We start from the raw sequence: 12,865 nt of genomic DNA on the forward strand, positions 1-12,865 counted from the left end.
TATCTGGTACAGTTCGTACAGTTTCTCTCATAAGGGGTGGAAATGACCACCTTATCCCCTGTCCGAATACACTGCCCGGGGTGAGGTCCACTCACCTCTTATTAGAAGCACTAGAAAATTGTACCGGATAGGAAACCTGAGAGGATAATTTATATAAGGTATTCTATCTAAATCCAGATCCTCTACTGCCGAGCTACCCGACAGGACCGTGCTGCCCAGACACAGTGAGGCACGCTATGACCGCCTTACCCCCACTCGGGCAAGACGCTCAGGCACGGATAAGGCGATCATTGCACGCCTCAATGTGTCTAGGCAACACGGTCCTGCCGGGCAGCTCGACAGTAGAGGATCCCAATTGATTCTTTCTTGGCTCTTATTTATTTAATATTTTTCAAGGTTTATCTTTGCTATGAAGTTATGTAGAAGATGTACAGTTTGGGTTTCAATGGATTTCCTTATAAATGGCCAACAGCTTGAGAGCCCTTCTCTGTAGTTCAGTTAAATTCTCGAAACAGTTTCAGAGCTCTCTTCGCATATGGGGGTAATAGATTGAAATTAAAATCAATTCATTATGAGATTCATTTAAAATTCCAACATATTTTTCCTTTATTGTTTTCTCTGCTCTCCTACTTGTGGTAGAATTTTTAAGTTTTGTGGTAAAAAAGTAATTTGTTAGTTGTCTCACTATAGTTGTGTTTGGGGCACAGAAATGTGTTTACGATTTTGTATTGTTACATGAATTGTTAATGCTTTTAATTGTTCGGAATTGGCTCCTTAGGAATGGATTTGTCAATTTGGGTATATTTCCTCTCGATATTGTGATGCGGGAGAAGACTGATTTCTTTAGGTTCCATATTTCTCTAAGATTTTGGAGGGTTTTTAAATAATTTTTCATGTTAGACTTAGAACAAGATGTGTGCATTATATAATTGTTTTTTAAAAGAAAAATAGATAAAAAAAGGTACTCATCCATTAAAACTAATTCCCAAATGAGTCTTTCCACTCATGTCCTAACAACGTGGGCGTGGTGGTGTCCATTAAACGTTTCTTTTTACCCTAGAAAAACGAGGAAGAAGAAGTAGTTGACCCATCGAGTTCTCTTCTTCCCATTACTAATACTCATCAATCCCTCTACCTCCTTGTCTCTCGCTCAAGTGTGTTGAGAAACAGGCAAAACAGAGACAAAACAGGCGAAACAAGGCTCTAGGGGCGGCCGAACAGAAGAAGAAGAAGATGAAGGATATTGAAAAAAACTTGCCATCATGAACATCAAGATCAACAACATGGTGGATGAACTGCTGATGGTGGTTGAAGAAGAGAGAGTAGAGGAAGTCGTCATGGCTGTAATGCAGGAAACAAAAAAAGAGAGAGCAGCAGCAATGAGAAAGGAAAAAACAAAAGAATCCTCTATGGAGGTTTTAGGCTCTGAATATCATGAACAAATCTGAGTTTGAATATTTCCTCACACTTGTGGTGTGGTTTTGTATTGTATTTATAATATATTTACATGAGCGAGAGAGTACAGAAGTGATAATTCAAAATACATAAATGATAATGCAAAATGGTTACATGAGATAAGAGTTGTTATACAAGGGATAGGAGGAGATAAGGATAAACATAGAGGTTGTTATTCTGTTGGTGACGCAGTCTCAGCCGTGTGAGTTGAACGTCCTCTATCACACCCCCTCAAGCGAAACGGGGGAGCAGACTCTGTGAGCTTGTCCCAAAGATGCTCGAAATGAGCAGGAGATAACGGCTTGGTCATGAAATCAACAGTTGTTTGTTCTTGAGTAGGAAGAAATCGAACTTCCAGTTGTTTTTTTGCAACTTGATCGCAAACAAAGTGGTAGTCAATCTCCACATGTTTGGTGCGGGCATGAAAGACCGGGTTGGTTACGAGATAGATGGCACCAATGTTATCGCATCAAAGAGCGGGAGAGCAGTGATGGGATATCCGATATCCTGAAGGAGAAATTGCAGCCAGAGGAGTTTAGAGGTAGTCTTAGCGACTCCCTTGTATTCAGATTCCGTACTGGAGCGTGCAATGGTGGGTTGGATTTTGGAGCTCCAAGAGATGAGGTTGGGACTGAGATACACACAATACCCACTGGTTGTTAGCAATCATCAGGGCAGCTGGCCCAGTCGGCATCAGTGAAAGCAGTCAATGTCATGGATTGCAATGATTGAAGGTGAAGACCATAATGAATGGTGGCCTTAATATAGCGCAAGATCCTCTTTACGGCAGTCCAATGTTCCAAAGTGGGACAATGCATGAATCGACATACCTTGTTCACAAAGAAGGAGATATCTGGGCGTGTAAGAATGAGATATTGCAGCGCCCCCTCTGTGCTAAAATAAATGGTGACATCAGGTAAAGGATCACCAGATTTCTTAGATAGTTGTGAGGAGGATGTGGCCATTGGAGTGGAACATGGCTTAGTATTTATCATATTCATCCTCTGGAGAAGGTTAGTTGCATATTTGGACTGAATCAAGCATAGGCCATTAGGTGAACGATACTCTTCAATGCCAAGAAAGTAATTTAAAGAACCAAGATCTTTAATAGCAAATTCCGAACCCAATTGAGGGATGAGGGTAGTGATGGCGTTGGGACTACTGCCAGCGATAATTATGTTGTCGACATATATAAGGAGAAGAAAAACATGTTGCGGTGTTCTGTGAATGAATAAAGAGGAGTCGGCTTGAGAAGTTGTAAACCCAAGTGATAGAAGATATGTACTCAAGCGATTGTACCAAGCCCGTGGGGCCTGTTTAAGGCAGGCCGTAAATGGCTTTCCAAAGATTGCAAACATAATGGGGATACCGTTGATCAACAAACCACTGTGGTTGAGTCATGTAAACCTGTTCAATCAGGGTGCCATGTAGAAATACATTTTAGACGTCAAGTTGACGTAACACCCAATTGTGGGTGACAGACAGGGAGAGAACAACTCCGATTGTGGCTAGTTTAACAACATGACTGAATTTTTTATCGTAATTTAAGCCGGCCTGTTGGGTAAACGCAACTAGGCAGGCTTTGAAGCAATCAATGGTACCGTCAACCTTTTGTTTGATGCGATATATCCATTTACAATTAACCATATTCATGGAGGGATGAGGAGGGACCAGTTCCCAGGTGCCATTGCGTACAAGAGCATTGAATTCAGTGGCCATGGCCTGGCACCAATTGGAATCTTTGTTAGCCATGGAGAAGCATGTGGGTTCTCATGGAGCCATAGTAGTTGTGAAGCAAGAACATATGGGGAGATGGGTAGCAAAGAGGGCTTTAGGTTTAAAAATGTTGTTCTTCGACCGGATAACCTTGCGATGGGTAGGGCCGGTGGTAGATTGTGGTGAATGAGGGAAAGGAGAATGTATTTTAAATTTGATAAGAATGGAAAGAGCATCAGACTTCACTAAGAGAGGAAATAAGGCATCAACAAAGATAATGTGATAATGATAGCGATTAACAGAGGTGATGGGAGATGGGCCCCATAAATCAGAATATATTAGCTCCAAAGGGTGATTACTTAAATTTAATGAAGAAGAAAATGGAAGATGGTGGGCTTTCCCCAATTGACATGATTCACAAAAACCAAGTGATGGTGAAGGAGTAACCGGTAATCCATGCTATAAGAGGATGGAAGAGGTGATTCGCTTGGTGGGATGGCCCAACCGTTCATGCCATACTTGGGCCGAGACACGTTCACCAACAAAAGCAAGGGAACGAGTGGACGGAGAGGTATTGGAAGACAATGAACTGCTATGCTGGGACGAAGGTGACGGAGCTGAAGGAGTGATGCACGCATTATGGAGCCGATACAGGCCTACTTTACTCTGGCCATGCAGTAGGATGTTCCCCGAGGATTGATTCTTAACACAACAAAAACCAGGATGAAATTCAAATACCACATCATTATTTTTAGTAAATTGAGACACAAAGAGAAGATTTTGTCTGAATATTAGGGACCTGAAAAACATTGCGAAGAGCAAAAGAGGATGTAGGGGAGTGCAACGGAGAAGAGCCAATAACCATTTGCAACCTGGACTTGGTCTGATCCAGTATAATCAGATTTATTGCTTTGCTGTGAGGTGGTGTGTGGCACCGGAGTCATGATACCAATACGGATCATATGACGACCCAGAAGAAGATGCATACAGGGTTGATGGAGGAGAGTTGATGGGTTTGTAGTTGGGATTGAATCACTGATAGCATCAGAGAGCTGCGTGGCCAGTGCGATGACACACCTGACATGTGATGCGAGAGCGAGAATCAAAGGCATCGGTAGGATACCGTCCACGTCCGCGGTAATGACCACAACCACGGCCACAGTGAGGAGAGTGACAGTCAAAACTCTGAATAGCATTATTGGCAGTGATAAGAGCTTCAGTGGAAGGGTCTACAACACACCCTTGAAGTATAATTTCTTGATTAAATAATAAGCCAATGAGATCATCTTGAGAGACAGGTTCCAGGCGAGAGGTGATGGACGTAACAAATGCATCATAAAGGGTACAAAATTACCAAAAAATAAACTAATAAGAAAAGATCGTAAAAGATAACAAGAAAATAATTAAAAAAAGTAAGGATACGAAATTACCGAATACTGATAGATTTTCTCTCCATAATTGTTAACCGATTTACTTTTGATAAATCTAATTTTGTGGAGAGATTGGCTTTAAATAGTAATAAATATTATTAATATTAAATATTACTAAGGGTACCTAAGATTATGAAATTATAAGAAACAATGACATAAAGATTAAGAATTGAAGAATGAAATTTTAGATAAGAATGAAGGGTAGAACAGGTAAATGGAAGATTTGCCACAACTTGCTTTTATATAATAGTGTGTGAGTGTGTGTGTGTGTTAGAAATAGTATTTCAGACAACAGACATAAGACTTTGACAATAACTTAAATAACATAGAATATAAAATAAAATAACTATAACTTACAGTAACTATCACGTATGAAGTAATATCAGAAATATGAAGACACTCTTCTTGTACCCAAAGCTTTTCTCTTCTATCACAGTAATACAAATTTGTGAAGTTGAGTCGTATACATATATTCTTCTTAAGGTTCATGAACGCCCCAAATTTGTGCAAACCAAGTTGACCTTACATTCACACTTCCAAGACAAAATAATTCCCACTCATATACGGTGCACTCAGAAATGTGATGACACAAGGATGTCCAAAGGTAATACTTAGTTCTTGAACACATAGAAGAAAGAAAGAGAAGAACTAGAACTAGAGAAATACGTTTTCTGTTTTAAAAGAATGAAAACAGAAACAGAAATACAGTCACAAAACCAGTTGTAGAATAAAAGTACAATAGGAACACTTGTTGTAACAGGGGCTGAAACACAATGTATATTGATATTTGAATAAAACTTGACACACCCACAGTTGTACCCGACCTCAGCTCGGCGTGTGTGAAAAGCAACCCAGGACCCCAACCTCACACATGAGAGAAGGGATACTTCCCTTTAAAACCCCATGTCCCTTATAAACCTCAAGATAAAACAACTCCCACTCATATACGGTGCACGTACTCCAAATTTTGATGACACAAGGGATGTCCAAAGGAAATACTTTAGTACTCGTAAAGAAAGAGAACAAAAGAAATACAATAGGATCACTTGTTGTAGCAGAGGCTGAAACACAATGTATATTGATATTTGAATATTTTGACACACCCACAGCCAGACCCCAACCTCACACATTAGAGAAGGGATACTTCCCTTTAGAATCATATGTCCCTTATAAACTTCAAGAATACTTATAAGCTTGACATTCCACTTGTTGGAAACCAATGTGGGACTATTCTTAAAAGGCTTCCTTAATTACCTTTACAAGTATTGTTCCTTGACATGGTATCTGAATCGATGATTAGTGAAATCGATATGTATCACCCGATATGGGCAATACGATAGCGATGCCTCAAACCATGGTAAAGACCTGGAAAGGGTAACTAGATGGATTAGGATTTTAGGAGGATAAAAGTGTCAATGTATGTAGCTGTGAAGAAGATCAAATTGGAGTACTCAAGAGTCATTCTAGAGAAGAAAAAGGTGGGCCTTGTCATTGTCTTAATTATATAACTTGTTTCATGGTACTAGCATGAACAAAATGGGGAAGTCTCTAGGGAATACTTGACCTTGGGGAACACGTTTAGTAGATACTGTTGGCAGCTCTATTGTAAGTAAGTAAAGGCGCCAAAAAGATTTTTTTTTTATGTTTTGTGGCAATTGAGAATGTATTAAGAAGGGGAAAGGGCCAGATTCAAGTAATCTAGCACACAACAAGGACAAGTTAACCAACATTTACTGTAATTTTGAAGAACTAATCTAAGCGTAAAACGCTCCGACAACGTGCCTTAATTGAGTTAATTCTTCTCCTCTATCTATAAAAAAGGCGTCTCTGGCTCATTGCACAAGAAAAACCGTAGAGGGGAAGAGAGAGAGACAGATGAGACCAACAAACACCACCGCTGCCGCTGCCCCTGCCGCTGCCGCTGCCGCTGCCGCTGCCGCTGCCGCTGCCGCTGCTGATGGAAGCCTGCAACCAGCCCCATACGGTCTATACGCAAGTATAGCAGCGATGCTGGGTATCATAATCTTTGCATTCACAATCGTCGTCTACTCCATTTGCAAGAAGTCATCAGCCAATTACTCGTCACATGGTGAAACAAAGGAAAATCTGGCAAACCCCACGACTCAACCGACGGACACCACCGACCCAAAAGTGGTGGTTATCATGGCCGGAGAAGACAGGCCCAGGTTCTTGGCTAAGCCCGTCCCTCCGATTGAACTCAGGCAACATGTCTTCTCCATCACTTAGCTTCTCAGGTTCTCTACCCGATACAGTTTGTACGGTTTCTCTCATAATGGGTGAAAATGACCACCTTATCCCTTGCCGGAATACATTGCCCGGATGAGGTCCACCCCCTTCTTATTGGAGAATTTAGCTCGTGTCCAGGGAGCCCAGCATGCCCAAGATGCATCCAGCCATTGGGTTGTGCCGCACACATCCCTAGACATGCACCGAGATATCTACGGCAAAACTCAACCGTTGAATGCACCCTGAGCGCTAGGCTCCCTATAGATGATCCTGATCCCTTATTAGAGGCACAAGAGAACCGTACCAGACATGAAACCTGAGAGGATAATTTATATAGGATATTCTTTCTTGAGTCTTATTTATTTAATTTTTTTCAAGGTTTATCTTTGCTATAAAGTTATGCAGAAGATGTACAATTATATTGGGTTTCAGTGGATTTTCTTATAAATGGCGAACAGCTTGAGAGCCCTTCTCTGTAGTTCAGTTAAATTCTCGAAACAGTTTCAGAGCTCTCTTCTCATATGGTGGTAATAGATTGAAATTAAAATCAATTCATGATGAGATTCATTTAAAATTCCAACATATTTTTCCTTTATTGTTTTCTCTTTTCTCCTATTTGTGGTTGAATTTTTAAGTTTTGTGATAAAAAAATAATTTGTTAGTTGTCTCACTATAGTTCTGTTTGGGGCACAGAAGTGTGTTTACGATTTTGTATTATTGCATGAATTATTAATGCTTTTAAATGTTCGGATTTGGCTCCTTAGGAATGGATTTGTCAATTTGGGTATATTTCTTCTACCAAAAAAAAAACAAAAAAATTTGGGTATATTTCCTCTCGATATTGTGATGCGGGTGAAGATGGATCCGACTCCGTTACTTCCAAATTCTGTACTTCCATCTTACTTCCATGACCCCTCACTATGCCATGTGAGCTGGCAGCTATCCAACGGCTGAGATTAAAAAAATTCAATTTTTTTTAAAAACCTCAGGACCTCTTGTTTGAACCACCTTAGACCCAAAAACAAACCCATCCATCGATCCAAACTCACCCAAACCAAACCATCTACACTCAAACCAAGAACCTCGCTCCGCTCCCTTCTGTTCTTCTTCCACACAGGGAATCGACCATTTTCCAAAACCAGTTTTTGGTGGTGTCTCGTTGCAGAGTCTCCTCTCCTTCTATTTCTCCTTCTCTATTTGTTTCTGCAGTTCATCGTCCTCCGCCGTTCACGGATTCTTTCACAATCCATGACTATGATGACCTTGCCACCACAAGATGTATAATATCTCTCTGCTTCTTCTTTCTCTTTCTACCTGTATTTTAAAGAACAAAACCTAATTATCGATATTTTAATTTCGTATTTGCTTTTGTGTTCAACCAGTCTCTCTTTAATTCTCTCCCGGTAGTATAGTTTAGTTTCATCGATTTTGTGTCCTAGGGTTTTGTTTCTGATTCGGAGGTTCTGAATCGACTTTAGTCCTCAATTTCACCAATTCCATTGCAGCTCCACTCAATTGACAGGGTTTGTATTTTACGGCAAGAAGACGATGAGATGTCAGTCCCTCATTCGTTTGCAGACGGTCCCAGCCAATGGAAGATGATACTTGAGTTGTTAATGAACATTTACTGTGAATCTTGTGGTATAGTCTCTCAGATTTGGTTAGCTTGATCGATCGAACCATGGCTCAAATTATTTTTTAATAATTTGGGAGTTACAGTGGAGCTCTTAGTGTGTTTATGGTGATTGTTCTTAGGGTTTCAGTTTTTTCTCTTTTTCTGATTAGTTTGTTAGACTTAAGAATTATTTTGAATAATTTGGGAGTTACATTGGTTTGAGTGTTGATGAAGACGAAATAAAAACCTTGATCTCTGAATGTTTCTCTGAAATTTTCGAAAACAAAATCAGAAGAGAGTAACGGCTGCCAATCGTTTTTGGGAGGAAGAAGAAGAAGATAAAAAACAGATGGGTCGTTTCCAGCAGACGTAACAAGAGGATCTCTCAATGCTTCTTGAAATTTTCGAAAAAAAGAGAAGAATAAGAGTAGCTGCAAATCGTTTTTGGGACGAAGAAGAAGAAGATAGGAAACAGACGGGTTTGGGTCTCGTATAGGTTAGGGATTTGAGAGAAGATGGGTTTTGGGGTTGGGGTTTGGTTTGAGTAATTATTGAACCGGCTGGGTTGGGTTGTTTAGAATGATTGGTTTGAGTAATTATTGAGTCGATTGAGTTTGAACGAAATTTTGAAATTTTTTGAATATTTTCATTTTCAGCCATTGGATGGCTTCTTGTGCACGTGGCATGCTTAGGTTTTATAGAAAAAAGATGGAAGTACTATTTATGGAAGTAGAGGAGTCGGATCCGGGTGAAGACTGATTTCTTTAGGTTCCATATTTCTCTAAGATTTGGGAGGGTTTTTAAGTAATTTTCCATGTTAGATTTAGAAAAAGATGTGTGTATTATATAATGGGTAAATTTGACGGACACTCCCTCTAAGTATACAATATGTCACAGACATGTCATACTTTGAAAAAATATCACAGATTGCTCTTATTTTATGATTATATTTCAACTTAGTCCACTCTGGTAGGCTTGTGCTGTTAGTTTTTTTTTGATAATGACCAACTTACCCTTAAAAATGATGAACTTATCATAATACCCTTAAGGGTAAAACCCCAAATACATCATTCTCTTCATTGGCTTCGATCTGACGGTGGAAGAAGCAAGAACAGGGGGGCGGCTTCTTCTTTCTCCTCTTGCAACCCCTTTCCTGCAACTCCACCCCCACCCTGCTCCTTCAACCTTGTAGCCCTTTTATAATCCACCTAACCCAAAACCGAACCAGCAATCATCTTTTTCGTTTGCCGCAATCTCCATTTTCTTATGTTTTTTTCCTTATCTTATAATCTGTAAAAAAACAAAACGAAAGACCTTCTACTAGGTCGTGGCAGTTGGCCATTGATTGCATCTGTTTGTTGGCTCCATTTTCGTCCTCCTTTTGAAGGTAGACCTTAAACTGCAAGCAAGCACACTACCACACACACACAAACACAACATAAAAATAAATAACAATAATTAACAACATTGGATTAGAGTACAAAAGCACGAGGGAAGATCTTGGTAGGCTAGTAGGAGTCGAACAGAGAGAGTAAGGGGATGGAAGTAACTTAAGGAAAGCGCAGGTTATGTTGGGTTCGAGCTGTAAAAAATCCAATAGAAGTTAAAATTAAAACCACGATTTGAAAACATTAAATTCAATATCAACGTTAGGTATTAATTGAGATAGTTGGCTAGACTACCTTCTCAGCCTCGTCGATGAATTCTTGAGCTTGATCGAGCAGAGAGAGGCTAGGCCAAGATGGCAGAGACAGAGAACTCTGAATCCTTTCGCTCGAAGGATTCTACCCTCTATGTTGTAGGGGATGTAAAGCATCGATTTTTCGAACATGTCCGTGCTCGTTTCGTAATTTTTCGATCGAAAATGATCCGCTCCGCTTTGAAGTGTGAATTACAGAAAGAAATTAAACCAAAAGATTTTACTTTTTAAAGAAATTGTGCTAATTAGAGACATGAACTCACCAGTTCCAGAGAAGGGCATGCATTGTGGTCCTCTCCTTCGCCGCTTCTTCATTGTTAAACAACGCCATAACCCTGTCGTCGAGACCAGCTCCGCCACCACCTTCACCCTCACAAGTAACCCATCTTTGCCAGCGCCACCGGCTGCGTTGCCGCCGCTTCCGATGAGTTTGTGGACCACCGTAACCGCCACTCCGGCGCTGATGTGGCACCTCCCCAATAATCCTAGGAATACTCCTTTCACCGTCTCTGCACCCGCCACGCCGGCACCTGAAAGTACGATCCTATGGCTGATAGCCAAATACCCTCCGGAATTTTCTTATTTACCACCATACCCCTAAGCTCCTTCTCTGCTTCTCTATGCCTTCCCATTTCCCAAGCCCAACCAAGCCTTCATGGTTAGCACCGATGACTCTGGGTGTTGGTCTCCATCGCCTTCTCGCAAGACCTTAATGCACTTGCAAATGCGCGGCTGCGATGAAGCGAAGAGACTGCGATCTCAGCGTCTTCAGTGGCAGCGATTCGTCTGACCTTCTAACGATTCTTAAACCCTTCTCGCACAGATCCAAAGCCTCGTTCATCAGCTTCAGAGCTGGTGGAGTTGGGTTGGATTGCAGCAGGTAGGGGGGACCGTAGTGTTGCAGGAAAAAGAAAAAGAAAGAAGAAGAAGAAGAGGACGAAGGGTACCTGTGTTACAAATGTCAAAAAACGTTAGGTATCCTGGGTGTTATTTATTTATTTTTTTAATTTAAATAACTAAGTGGGTAAAATGGACATTTTCACTTTGGATGCTAACTAAACTTAACGTTAGGGGGAAGATTGATATTTTGCCCAAATTTGGCATGTCTCTGACATATTACTTATTAGAGGGGTTGTCCATGAAATTTTCCCTTGTATAATTGTTTTTTAAAAAAAAAAATAGATAAAAAAGGTACTCATCCATTAAAACTAATTCCCAAATGAATCTTTCCACTCATGTCCTAACAACGTGGGCGTGGTGGTGTCCATTAAACGTTTCTCTTTACCCTAAAAATAGAAGAAGAAGAAGAAGTTGACCCATCGAGTTCTCTTCTTCCCATTACTAATATTCATCAATCCCTCTACCTCCTTGTCTCTCACTCAAGTGTGTTGAGAAATAGGCGAAACAAGGCTCTAGGGGCGGGCGAACAAAAGAAGAAGAAGATGACGAATATTGAAAAAAAACTCGCCATCATGAACATCAAGATCAACAACATGGTGGATGAACTGCTGGTGGCGGTTGAAGGAGAGAGAGTAGAGGAAGTCGTCATGGCTGTTATAAAGAAAAAAAAAAAAACAGAGAGCAGCAACGATGAGAAAGGAAAATAACAAAAGAATCCTCGATGGAGGTTTTAGGCTCTGAATGCCATGAACAAATCTGAGTTTGAATATTTCCTCACACTTGTGGTGTAGTTTTGTATTGTATTTATAATATGTTTACATGAGCGCGAGGGTACAGAAGTGATAATTCAAAATACATAAATGATAATGCAAATGGTTACATGAGATAGGAGTTGTTATACAAGGGATAGGAGAAGATAAGGATAAACACATAGGTTGTTATTCTTGCTCATTTTTGGTGCAAGCATGAAAGATCGGGTTGGCAGCGAGATAGATGGCACCAATGTTATCGCACCAAAGAACGGGAGAGCGAGTGATGGGATATCCCATATCCCAAAGGAGAAATTGCAGCTAGAGGAGTTCAGAGGCAGTGTTAGCAACTCCCTTGTATTCAGATTCCGTACTGGAGCGTGCAACGATGGGTTGGTTTTTGGAGCTCCAAAAGATGAGGTTGGGACCGAGATACACACAATACCCACTGGTTGTTTGCGATCATCAGGGCAGCCGACCCAGTCGGCATTAGTGAATGCAGTCAATGTCATGGATCGCAATGATTGAAGGTGAAGACCATGGTGAATGGTGGCCTTAATATAGCACAAGATCCTCTTTACGGTAGTCCAATGTTCCAAAGTGGGACAATGCATGAATCGGCATACCTTGTTCACAGAGAAGGAGATGTCTAGGCGTGTGAGAGTGAGATATTGCAACGCCCCCACTGTGCTAAAATAAATGGTGACATCAGGTAAAGGATCACCAGATTTCTTAGATAGTTATGAGGAGGATGTGGCCATTGGAGTGGAACATGGCTTAGCATTTATCATATTCATCCTTTGGAGAAGGTCAGTCGCATATTTTGACTGAGTCAAGCATAGGCCATAAGGTGAACAATAGGCTTCAATGCCAAGAAAGTAATTTAAAGAACCAAGATCTTAATAGCAAACTCCGTACCCAATTGAGGGATGAGGGTAGTGATGGCGTTGGGACTGTTGCCAGTGATAATTATGTCATCGACATATATAAGGAGAAGAAGAACATGTTGTTGTGTTCTGTGAATGAATAAAGAGGAGTCGGCTTGAGAAGTTGT

The 12,865-nt window shown here is 40.7% G+C and overlaps 1 protein-coding gene across 1 annotated transcript; it reads left to right on the forward strand.

The window, feature by feature from the left end:
* The first annotated feature begins 6,476 nt into the window (after positions 1–6,476).
* LOC122665629 (protein GLUTAMINE DUMPER 4-like) lies at positions 6,477–6,848 on the forward strand. Its single transcript, XM_043861781.1, has one exon. The coding sequence runs from the start codon at positions 6,477–6,479 to the stop codon at positions 6,846–6,848; it is 372 nt and encodes a 123-aa protein (XP_043717716.1).
* Positions 6,849–12,865: the final 6,017 nt, after the last annotated feature.

Source organism: Telopea speciosissima, chromosome 6 (assembly GCF_018873765.1).
Source record: "Telopea speciosissima isolate NSW1024214 ecotype Mountain lineage chromosome 6, Tspe_v1, whole genome shotgun sequence".
Taxonomy (NCBI): Eukaryota; Viridiplantae; Streptophyta; class Magnoliopsida; order Proteales; family Proteaceae; genus Telopea; species Telopea speciosissima.

Coding starts and splice junctions, on each gene's coding strand:
- LOC122665629 (XM_043861781.1), top strand. CDS start 6,477: ATGAGACCAACAAACACCACCGCTGCCGCTGCCCCTGCCGCTGCCGCT.